This window comes from Notamacropus eugenii, chromosome 4, assembly GCF_028372415.1.
Source record: "Notamacropus eugenii isolate mMacEug1 chromosome 4, mMacEug1.pri_v2, whole genome shotgun sequence".
NCBI classification, from domain to species: Eukaryota; Metazoa; Chordata; class Mammalia; order Diprotodontia; family Macropodidae; genus Notamacropus; species Notamacropus eugenii.
Genome location: NC_092875.1, coordinates 343,736,293 through 343,749,014, shown reverse-complemented (window position 1 = coordinate 343,749,014; position 12,722 = coordinate 343,736,293). Strand labels below are relative to the sequence as shown.

Below are 12,722 nucleotides of genomic sequence, written 5' to 3'. Positions count from 1 at the left end.
GTCACCGATAAAAACATCTAGATGAAGTTTCTCTCCACGTAACCATCTACCATATGTGCTATTGTGGAAGGTGACAATATGAATGCTGAGTGTTGTCGATGCTTTGCAATCCGAGTCCGAATTATAAAAGAACCGGTCAGGAAGCTGAGCACGTCTCAAAATAATATTTTCTGGAGTTCCAACTACTGGTGAGGGCTTCCTTCTGTTAAGTACTACAGAAGGGGAGTTATGTTTTATATCTTTTTTTTTTTTTAATTCTTGCATCACATGTGCATAAGCTTCAATTCTGAAGAAGATTTAATTGAATTTTAGGGTCCATTATTGTCTACTGTGTTTTAAGCAAACACAAACAAAACCTTGAATCTCTGGTCTAAGTTAAATTTAGACTTGGCCCACACAATATTTGGCACTATAAGCAGAGTCTTTTTGTTTTGTTTATTGTTCTTTTTTAAAAAACAAAACAAAACATTTTATTATGGCCTCATGATCAAAATTTTTTAACGTAGGAAGGAAAGGAGAAAAGGGGATAAGATTTTTTAAAAGAGATGGTTTGGTGGATTGGGTTTATGATCCCTCCCATTTCCTCTGCCTCTTCCCATTCCTTATGGCTAGCCTTCTTCCAGTACAATTAGTTCATATTTCTGGTTACACCTCCCCCTCCCCAAACCTCCCTTCCCTAGAATGGCTTCAGACACTATCTACAGGTCTTTACTCAGATCACCAGAAATATCTGAGTCAATTAGTGAGGTCTGAGTGGCGGCAGATTGGGGCAGATTCAGTTGCTATTCTGATAAGCAGGATTGTTCATTCATACAAACTCTGCAGTTAATGGGATACAGTATGAGGCCTCCCGCTGTGTTTCTCATATTTAATAAATGCAAAGGTATTGATAAAATTATATTGGGATATCTAGGAGCAAGAGAGAGAGGATCTTTCTATTCTTCCAAAACTTCAGATTGTCCTGAAAGCCTCTACTCTAACTGGTTGTTTGAAACCACAAATGTCTTTGTATCCAGACATAAGCGACTGTCAGAATGAATCTTCCTATTAGTGAATCTAGTTACACTAGAGCTTGGATTGTTTTAACTGCAAGACCCCTGAGGAACCAGGAGGCCATATGACTGTAATGGTAATTTAAAATGGGGAGATCTTTCTCATTCATTAATAGACCCATGTGACCTGCCTGGGTCACATGAGTCTGAGTCACATGGAGCCTGTGGTGGGGGAAGTTTGCTGAATGGGTGGAGCAGGAAGAGGCAGAGCTAGAGCACAGCTGAGAGGAAGTTAGTCCTGAGAGCAGTCAGAGCTAGGAAGGATGCAGGCTTCTGGCTAGCTTGAGTGAAAAAGCTTGTTTGTGATTTTTTTTAAGGGAGATGGTTTGTGGGAAGCCTAGCAAGGAGATGGCTTGGGGAGGATGATGTTCTCTGCATTGTAATTGTGTATAGATTTTTATTACTATGATGGATTTGGCTTTCTGGTGTCTGAGTAAATGTTCTGGTTCTGTCTTCCACGTGGAGAGGGTGTTGTATTTTGCATTTCAGAACTGCACCAGGACATTCAAGGCCACTGTAGGTGCTGTGAATATTACACTGGTGCTACAACACCCAAGTTGAGAAAAGGGTAAGCATCAAATATATAAGGAGTGGCTGAATATTTGTCATGTTACAATTCTACTAGGGTCCCTCAACAACTTCATAGGAGTACTCCAATTTCTACTGTGGACTTAAGAGAGACAAAGCACTGAAAAAGGAATACCCTAGGTGGAAGACTCCCCATATGGGCCTCAGTTGTGGTGGCTGATTGGGGGAGCATATTTAGGATGTGGATATTATGAGTTTCTGAAAGTCAATACTTGTCCAAAGAATAGACTTCTGTCCAGAGGTCAGTTTTGACTCTGGTCCAACTGCTTAGATTCAAAATTTTCCTTATGTCCTGAAACATTCTATTCTGACCTTGCCTTGATTTTACCTTCTAGGCACTTTGTAGCCACAGACCTGCTTTCTGTTAAAATTATATATCCATTATCTTTAACCTAGGCAACGCTTTCTTTGCCATAGTAACTCCTATGCCAGTTATTGTTGGTAGGTCTAAATGGAAATCCTAAACTATCTCCTATGGTTAAAATTAACTAATTTCAGGTATATGTGAGTGGTGGTGGTAGTAGGTCTCAACTAGTGCCTCCCTAGTAACAGAAATGGAGACTGTAGTAGTCTGTTATGTAAAACTGTCTGTTTAATTACCCTATGTGGCCAGTGAAGGTAGAGGTCCCTAGTGATTAATAGAAGGTTCCTAAGAACTGAATAAAGGAGTTATTCCAATTGCTGCATCTGTTCCTCATCTCCTCCAACTAGAGTAGGGTGGGATTATTGATCTCACCTATTCATTTTTCCTCCATCCCTGTGGCTAAGACCAGAAAGGAAATGTTTGCTTTTACCTTGGAAGGAGTTCAATCTATTTTCACTACTTCCCCCCATAGCTGAACCTCCTTTTACACTGCCATAGTCTAGTGGGTAGAGAACATTAATATTTACCTTTATACTGAAGGTACATTGGCTAACTGTGCTGGGTGAGGCCATGGTAACAGAAGTCTTAAAATGGATGGTGGCTTATATGACAAATCAGGGATGGAAGACCCTACAATTCAGGGTCCTTCCCATTCAATTAAGCCTTTAGTGATACATCGAGTGTGGAGAACCCAGACAATTCCAGATATGATCCACAACAAGCACTTGCTTTCCTATAGACTAAGAAGGAAGTTCAAAAGTTGATCAGAGTCCTTGTGTTCTAGAGAATGTAAGTCCATTATCTGGTCATTTTAATGCTTCTTATTTATTAAATTATCCCATGTTTGACTATTTTGAGAGGGAATTAGAACAGACTGTAGACTTACAAGATTTAAAGTGGTCTGTCCAAAAATATCTCCCTTTGGGTGCATATGATCCTAAGAGCTCCTGAAGGTTTCTGGTAGCTGAAGGACCAGGTATCAAGGACTAGCCATATTAAATCACTAGGCTGTAAATTTTCAGAAGCAGCTCCTCATTTCATTATATTCAAGAAACAATTACTTTCATGTTATTAGACTCAGGTTGCTACTGAAATGATCACACTGGGACACATGACTCTCCTTCATATAGAACGATCTATCATGAGTTTACCTAATGGTCCTTCTAATAAGACAGGTAGAGCACAAAAGGTTTCCATTGTGAAATGGAAACAATACATCAAAAACTCATGCTTGATGGGGCTCTTGCGGTAGTAGTGCAGCTAGCTAGGTAGTGCAGAAGATAAAGCACTGGGCCCAGAGTCAGGAAACCTGAGTTCAAATTCAGTCTCAGAAACGGGCTAGCTGTGTGACCTTGGGCAAGTCTTTAACCTCTGTTTGCCTCAGTTTCCACAACTGCAAAATGGGGATAATAATAGCAACTACCTGTGAGGATCAAATGAAGTAATATTGTTAAGGTGCTTAGCAAAAGCCTGGACACATTAATTGCTATATGAATTCTAACTGTTATTATTGCTGTTTTTGTGGTTGTTAGAGGCCTTCATGAACAAGTTGTGCCATAGCTAGAGGCCGAGGCATCGATCACCATTCTTGGGATTCATTCTTGTTTGTCAATGTCCTTCTCAAACATAAAGTCTATCTCTTGATAGGTGAGGAGAACATATCCAGAAATGATTGTTGTAAAAACAAAAGGCATCCAAAAAAAACCTTTACAAACATAAATAAAATAAGAGAAAATGAGAAAAGTATACGACTTAGTATGTGCAATAGAGGTAGCCCTTGATTTATGAACATCTGACTTGAAAACAGATGTCAAGGAGTCGGTATAGAGCCCAGCACTGCCTCCATTTTGGCAAGACCTCATTCTCTAATTCAAAGTACTTTAACAGTGACTGACCTAGAATGTTGATTTCTTTAACAAAGTTATGAAGTTAACTCCTTTAACAAAGTTATGCTATCTCCTAAGCAGTTGTACAGATTCAGAAAAAGTGGTCTTCTTTTGCAGATAGACAAAATTAAGTTATTAGTGCCTAGCAGTATTTACTATATTTCTCTGCCATACACAAGGAGTTCCTTCTCTCTATAGCTCTTCCAGGAAGCCACTGAGAAGGAGGGAAATCAATATCTGAAATCCTTTGCAAAATGAAATATATTTTCCCACAGAAACAACAGTGCAAATAGTAGTTAGTTATGGCTGAAATAGGACCATTATATAAATATACTTCAGGTAGAACATGAGCTAATAAACAAGCTTTTGTGTATTGACCTGGGAAACATTACAATTTATAATATTTTATCTTTGGAGAAATGTATTCTAAGTTATACAAACTAACTTAAGCAAACTTTTCAAATATAACCCTTTCCTAAGCTAGAGGCTGCTTGTACTTCAATGTAGTCAGACTTGGAAAGTGCACAATACAATTATTACTTTTGGTGATATTATTTTTCTATTAATGTATCCAATTCCCCACCCAACACATATAAGAATTAACATGCACGCCTCACCATCTCCTTAAGTGTGCTGTTTAATTCCAACATCAGCCCACTGATCTTTATATTGTACTGCTGCTCCTGTTCAGCAAGATTTTGTAAGGCATTACTTTCTAAAATCAAGTGATTAATTTTCTCACTCATGATTGATGAATTTTCCTGAATGGATGCAGATGTTTGCACAGAAGACAAAACATGTCGTGCCTGACCTGAGATTAAAAAGCAAGTATTAATATCACTGAAGAATAAAAAATAATATCATAAACATATTTTAAATATTTCAAGGTATTTTCTTGACAATTCTACTACAAATGAAATATGGCATAGAGAATTCTTAATTTTATATAATATCAGTTATAACAGTGTGTGATAACATTGATATAGTTATTCTATCAACGCAGAATGCAATCTATCCACATCTGCTATAAACATTTGACAAGTACCAATACAGTACTCTGGATATCCATCTGTTATCCCTCACTCTATTTCACAACAAATTCACCTCCTATTCCAGTTATACATCTTTAATAATGTCTTTCACGCTCCTTCTCTGAAAATCATAATTGGCAATATATTTCAACTACCATGGACCTCTACTACCCCGTATGTCAATAAAGATCTTTTGAGATTGTGGCCTTTCCTGATTGACAGCTATATTGCATCACTATTATTATCTTTTACACTTTTTTAGAGGCAATCAGGGCTAAGTGAATTGCCCAGGGTCCAATAGCTAGTCAGAGTCTGAAGTCACATTTGAACTCAGGTCCTCCTGACTCTAGGGCCGCTGCTCTATCCACTGTACCATCTAGCTGCTCCTGCATCACTAGTATTTAAAAGAAGAGGTTTTACGTTGGGAAGGAGTTTGGGATAATTGAAAGCACTATATAATTTTCAATCTGTTCTCTTCTTCCTATTTAACTGAACCCTGGATAACTATATAATTGCAGAGCTATTTCAAGATACATGTTCTGGTAAACTATTTTGATGAACTACCCATCCAAATTTATGCCATATTCTGAGCAAGATGAAGTTCTTATTCACTTCATTTTTCATTTGCGCATTAACTGATATCTATTCAGTAAGTAAAGGCTTCAAAATGAGCAGAGCTCAGGATAATCTGGGACTTGAAATAATCAGCACAAAGGCTTTTGCACATAGTAGCATCTAGAGGTGCTCACAAACTCCAATCCATCCTCCACACAACTGCCACTGATCTTCCCAAGAACAAGTCTTACCCTCTTATTACCCTTCTTAATAAACTCCAATTTATTAAGGTATCCATAATATCAAATATAATCTGGGTTCAAATATTAAGTCCTACTACCTCTGATTTTTTCAAGTATTATTGCTACAGATATTATTTTTAGAACTATATAAAATAACTGCTGACAAGAGACATTCTTGTTTATTTGGATCTTAATGTACAGATTCTAATCTTTCTTCATTATATGGAACTCTGGGTTTTGATAGATACATCTTACCATATTATTTCTATACTTTCTAGGCTATGAACATTTGTAGTGGTTTTTTTTTTTTAACAGAAAAAGATATTGTTTCATCAAAAGCTTTTTCAGCACCTATCAATATAATTGGGTGGTTTTATCATTTTATTATTAACATGGACTATAAATACTTGAAAGACAAGTTAATTGAATTGTATGGAAACACAGAAAGTAAATTTATGATAGTGGGGTACCTAAATATAATCCTTTCAGACCTAAAAAAATCCATTCTGTAGCCCTCATGGCAAAGACTTTATTTTCTGCAAGGCTGTGGTTGGACTAGTTGTGGTGTTATTCTTTTTCTGCGTTATCATTTGAGTTTCTCTCAGTTCATACTATTTCTTCCATATGGTCAGTTTTTGTAAAGGGTTCAGATATATGTAAAATCATTTCTATTCTCATTCAGTAATCACCAGAGGTCTTTCATCTCCAACTTTTCTAAAGCTCTATTCAGGTCATTAACTTTTTTTTCTTCTGGTTGTTATTGTAGTAGTTTTTAGATTTTCTTAGTCTAAAAGGATCACCTGGTGCATAAACATTTAGCATTTGTATTAATTTGATATTTAAGGTGTCTTTAAGTATAATGTAGTATCCCAGCTTATCTCTTATTATCATGTCTCCTGCTACCGTTACTCTCTTTTGAAATCAAGATTCTTAGTCTGTTTTGAGTTGACCTGAAGCACAACAGATTTTGTTCCAGATTGCACATCACTCTTTATGTTTCAAGAGTGTTTCTCACAAATAGATTCTTCTATTATCTGCTGCTATTCTTTTCCATTTAATGGGTCATGAAATAATCAGATTGATTCTTTTTTAAATTGATCCTATTTGCAATTAATTGATTTTGTCCTGTTACTGCCAAAGTCACAGTTCTTTGTCTCTGAATTTAGTTCAGAAATTCAGCTGGTCATTAATGAGTTAAATTTAGAAATCCAGTTCTGCTAATCAGTTTTATTCTTGTCTCCAGGAAATCTGTCAACTCTGAAGAATGCTGATGGATACCAGGGGAGTCTGTATAGTATCTTTACACCACCAAGCTATCCTTCAAAGATGGATGGTTTGTTACCCAAAGAAGTCTGGTCCATGATCTCTAACCTTGCAGGTAGATTCAAACAGTGAACATTTCTTAGTCAAGGGAAGAAGGGGGGGTGTTGCTAGTCCCTCATTTCTAATTTCCAACCAATCATATTGTTTCCCATGTCTCAGCTCCATAATCAATCACACTGACTTCATCATATTAATCTCTTTTAACCAATCATAACTTGTTCCTCGCCTAAGAAGTCCTTTCCTTGTTCTATACTCCCCAAAACTATAAAAGAGAATTGTCCTGCTCATTAGAGTCTTAGCTTTGCTGAGGAAACTGAGATCCTATTTTGTTGGTAAATTCATACTTTATTAATAACTTCATCATACTCAGAACTTTGTGCCTCAGTCTACCTTATTTTAGCTGTTAATTTATTGCATTAATGTTCATAGTTATGATTATTAATCTGCCCACTTGTATTTTCTTCTTTCTTTGTCTCCCTTTCCAAAGAAGTAGTACAAGTGGGCTTAACACTAATGATCTTTGAATAGATGTTTGCTTTCTATTGTCCCTCCACTCTCTCTCCCAGATTTTTTTTTCTTTTAAATACTCCTTAGGGGGGAGGAGCCAAGATGGTGGAGTAGAAAGATACACATATGCTAGCTCCAAACCCACAGCCCATAAAATTCCTGTAAAGAAGAACTCCCAACAAATTCTGGAGCAGCAGAAGCCACAGAACAACAGAGTGGAGGAGATTTCTGTTCCAGAGAGCCCTGAAAAACTGACACGAAAGGTCCATCATGCACCAGACCCGGAACAGAACCCAGCCCTGCCTTGGCCGCATGGCACCAAGACGAGCAGATCTGAGCAGGCTTCAGGGACAGAATCTCCAGCAGCCACCCAGGTCTCTCTACCTACAGGCGCAAAGGTCAGTGAGAGAGTCTTTCTGGCTCGCCAAGAGGGGAATGGGGTGTCCCCATAACTCAGGTCCCCTCGGGAGACTGCAGTGGAGGCAGCAGCGGGGGCGGCAGCAGATAGGGGCTTCCAAAGCAGGCAGGAGCTCAGATCCATTGTTGAAGGTCTCTGCATAAACCCCCTGAGGGAACTGAGCCCTGTGTGGTAGCCCTGCCCCAACCTGAGCACCTGAACTTGATCTCACACGGAATAGCAGCCCTGCCCCCACCCAAAGCCCTGAGGCTCAGAAGCAGCATTTGAATCTCAGACCCCAAGCACTGGCTGGGTGGATCTGGAGGCAAGGTGGGTGTGGAGAGGACACTCAGAAGTCAAGTCACTGGCTGGGAAAATGCCCAGAAAAGGGAAAAAGAAATAAGACCATAGAAGGTTACTTTCTTGGTGAACAGGCATTTCCTCCCTTCCTTTCTGATGAGGAAGAACAATGCTTACCATCAGGGAAAGACACAGAAGTCAAGGCTTCTGTATCCCAGCCCACCCATTGGGCTCAGGCCATGGAAGAGCTCAAAAAAGATTTTGAAAATCAAGTTAGAGAGGTGGAGGAAAAACTGGGAAGAGTAATGAAAGAGATGCAAGAAGAGCATGAAAAACAGGTAAACACTCTGCTAAAGGAGACCCAAAAAAATGCTGAAGAAAATAACACCTTGAAAAATAGGCTAACTCAATTGGCAAAAGAGGTTCAAAAAGCCAATGAGGAGAAGAATGCTTTATAAAGCAGAATTAGCCAAATGGAAAAGGAGGTTCAAAAGCTCACTGAAGAAAATAGTTCTTTCAAAATTAGAATGGAATAGATGGAGGCTAATGACTTTATGAGAGCCCAAGAAATCATAAAACAAAACCAAAAGAATGAAAAAATGGAAGATAATGTGAAATATCTCATTGGTAAAACAACTGACCTGGAAAACAGATCCAGGAGAGACAATTTAAAAATTATAAGACTACCTGAAAGCCATGATGAAAAAAAAGAGCCTAGACATCATCCTTCATGAAATTATCAAGGAAAACTGCCCTGATATTCTAGAAGCAGAGGGCAAAATAAGTATTCAAGGAATCCACAGATCACCTCCTGAAAGAGATCCAAAAAGAGAAACTCCTAGGAACATTGTGGCCAAATTCCAGAGTTCCCTGATCAGGGAGAAAATATTGCAAGCAGCTAGAAAGAAACAATTCAAGTATTGTGGAAATACAATCAGGATAACACAAGATCTAGCAGCTTCTACATTATGATATTCCAGCAAAACTGAGTATAATACTTCAGGGAAAAAAATGGTCTTTCAATGAAATTGAGGACTTTCAAGCATTCTTGATGAAAAGACCAGAGCTGAAAAGAAAATTTGACTTTCAAACACAAGAATGAAGAGAAGCATGAAAAGGTAAACAGTAAAGAGAAGTCATAAGGGACTTTACTAAAGTTGAACTGTTTACATTCCTACATGGAAAGACAATATTTGTAACTCTTGAATTTTCAATATCTGGGTAGTTGGTGGGATTACATACACACACATGCACACACACACACAGAGACAGAGAGCACAGAGTGAACGGAATAGGATGGGATCATATCTTAAAAAAATGAAATTAAGGGGTGAGAGAGAAATATATTGGGAGGAGAAAGGGAGAAATGGAATGGGGCAAATTATCTCTCATAAAAGAGACAGGCAAAAGACTTTTTAATGGAGGGAAAAAGAGGGGAGGTGAGAGAAAAACATGAAATTTACTCTCATCAAATTCCACTAAAGGAAGGAATAAAATGCACACTCATTTTGGTATGAAAACCTATCTTACAATACAGGAAAGTGGGGGAGAAGGGGATCAGCAGGGTGGGGGGATGCTGGAAGGGAGGGCAATGGGAGGAGGGAGCAATTTGAAGTCAACACTCTTGGGGAGGGACAGGATCAAAAGAGAGAATAGAAGCAATGGGGGCAGGATAGGATGGAGGGAAATATAGTTAGTCTTACACAACCCAACTATCATGGAAGTCATTTGCAAAATTACACAGATATGGCCTATATTGAATTGTTTGCCTTCCCAAAGGGAATGGGAAGGGAGGGAGGGATGAAGAGAAGTTGGAACTCAAAGTTTGAGGAACAACTGTCGAGTACTGTTCTTGCCACTAGGAAATAAGAAATACAGGTAATGGGGTATAGAAAGTTGTCTGGCCCTACAGGACAAAAGAGAAGATGGGGACAAGGGAAGGGAGGGATGGTAGAAGAGAGGGCAGATTGGTGATAGGGGCAATCAGAATGCTCAGTGTTTTGGGGTGGGGGGAAGGGACAAATGGGGGGAAAATTTGGAACCCAAAATTTTCTGAAAATGAATGTTAAAAGTTAAATAAATAAATTTTTAAAAAAAAGTAAATACTCCTTAAATTGTCTAACTTCCCACACTGGTGGTTTGACTACTCCCCTATCTATGTTACCATCCACTTAAACTTCTCTTCTTTGTCCCTACTTATTTCCTTTTTGATTTTAATGTACTTCTGTATCAAGCTCTGAGTATGTATTTTTTCCAACCTTCCATTTCTGTTCAGATGAAAGTAAGTTTAATGAGATGCTAGTTCTCTTGACCCCTTCTTCCATGCCTGTATACATACACCTCATCTCATGCACCCCTGTTATGCAAGATTGTAAGTTCCCTCCTATTCCTCCCCATTTTTTTTTCCTTCTCTAACCACCAAAACAAACAAAACCACTCCCAGGCATTTTGCCTCTCTTGTTTAACTTTCCTATGTAACCTGAAGAGTTCTGGGGACATTTGCTTCTTTTTCTATTCTCAGAATGTAAATAATTTATTACTGTATAGTCCATTCAAATTGATAAAAAGCATTTATCTTTCCATATTCTTCATGACTCCTAGGTTCACAGTTCAAAGTTTCTACTTTGACCTTTTCATCAGGAATTTTTGGAAATCCTCTATTTCATTAAAAATGCACTTTTTCTCCTATAGGATTATATTCAGATTTGTCAAACAGGTTATTCTTGGTTGTAATGCTTTTTCTTTTGCCTTTTGGAACTATGTTACAAGCTGTCCTGGAAAGTGAGAGCTGCCAAGTCTTTTGTAATCCTGACTTTAACTTCTTTGTACTTTAATTGTGTCGCCCCCCCTCCCCCCCAGCTGCTAGCAGTATTTTTTCTTTTGACTTATAAACTTGGATTTTGGCTATGGCATTCCTGGGGATTTTCATTTTGAAAGTTAACCAGTGAAATCTTTCTATCTCTATACTGCCTTCTGATTCTAAAAGATCTGGGTACTTGTTATTTATTATTTCTTGAAATAAAGTATTCAAGCTTTTTGTTTTTGTGATTCTCAGGCAGTCTGATAATTCTCATATGATTTCTCCTTAACCAGTTTTATGGTTCAGTTCTGTGTGTATGTATGCATGTGTGTGTACATATATGTACACATGTATTTATATGTGTATATACACACATACGTATTTATAGATGTATGTGTGTCTGTATATATATATATATATATATATATATATATATACACATACATATATACATATACATATAATCTTCCCCCAATTACATTTTTGAGTTCCAAATTCTATCTTTCCCTTCCTCCTCCCCCTCCCTAAGATGGTAAGCAATAACATTATAGGTTATACACGTGCAATGATGCAAAACATTTCCCTTCCAGAAGAATCAAACAAAAGAAAAAGAATGAAAGTGAAAAGTAGCATGCTTTAATTCAAACAATATTAATTCTTTCTCTGGAGTGAATAGTATGCTTCATCATTAGTCCTTTGGGATTGTCTTGGATCACTGGGTGGCTAAGAATAGCTAAGTCATTCACAATTCTTCATCGAACAATATTGCTGTTACTGTTACAACATTCTCCTGGTTCCATTCACTTTACTTCCCATTAGTTCACATAAATCTTTCCAGGTTTTTCTGAAAGCATCCTGCTCATCATTTCTTATAGCACAATAATAGTCCATCACAACCATATATGCCACAGATTGTTTAGCCATTCCTCAGTTGTTGGGCATACCTTTAATTTCCAATTCTTAGCCACCACAAAAAGAGCTATAACTATTTTTGTACAAATAGGTCCTTCTCCACCCTCCCAACCCCTTTTTGATATCTTTGGGACATAGACCTAGTCATATTAACCAATCTGATAGGTGTGATATGGCACCTCAGAGTTGTTTTAATTTACATTACTCTAATCAATAGTGATTTAGAGCATTTTTCATATGACTATAGATAACTTTGATTTCTTTGACCATTTATCAATTGGGGAGTATATTTTTTATAAATTTGACTCAGTTCTCTATATATATTTGAGAAATGAGGCCTTCATCAGAGACACTTGTTGCAAAAATTCCCCCCAAGTATTAATGTTTTTCTTATAATATAAGCTAATATAATACAAGCTTTTCTTATAATATAAATATAAGCTTTTCTTATAATTTCAGTTGCATTGGTTTTATTTGTGCAAAGACTTAATTTATGTAATCAAAATTACCTATTTTACATTTTGTAATGCTGTTTATATTTTCTTTAGTCCTAAATTCTTCCCTTTTCCATAAATCTGACAGATAAACTATTCTACCTTCTCCTAATCTGCTAATGTATAACTCTTAATGTGTAAATCATGTACCCATTCTGACCTTATCTTACTATATAGTGTGAGATGTTGGTTTATACCTAGTTTCTGCCATACTGTTTTCCAGTTTTCCCAACAGTTTTTGTTAAATAAAGAATTTTTATTCCAAAAGCCT

At 37.4% G+C, this 12,722-nt stretch overlaps 1 protein-coding gene across 3 annotated transcripts in view; it reads right to left on the bottom strand.

The window, feature by feature from the left end:
- The window catches only part of CEP72 (centrosomal protein 72), a 71,149-nt gene that overhangs the window by 15,120 nt on the left and 43,307 nt on the right, over window positions 1-12,722 (bottom strand). For all 3 annotated transcript variants that reach the window (XR_011966229.1, XM_072605311.1, XM_072605312.1), the window contains exon 9: window positions 4,508-4,701. Coding sequence is in view for 2 of the 3 variants with exons in the window: in XM_072605311.1 (XP_072461412.1) it covers window positions 4,508-4,701 (194 nt within the window). In the remaining variant the exon portion in view is untranslated. The remainder of the gene's footprint in view (window positions 1-4,507; window positions 4,702-12,722) is intronic.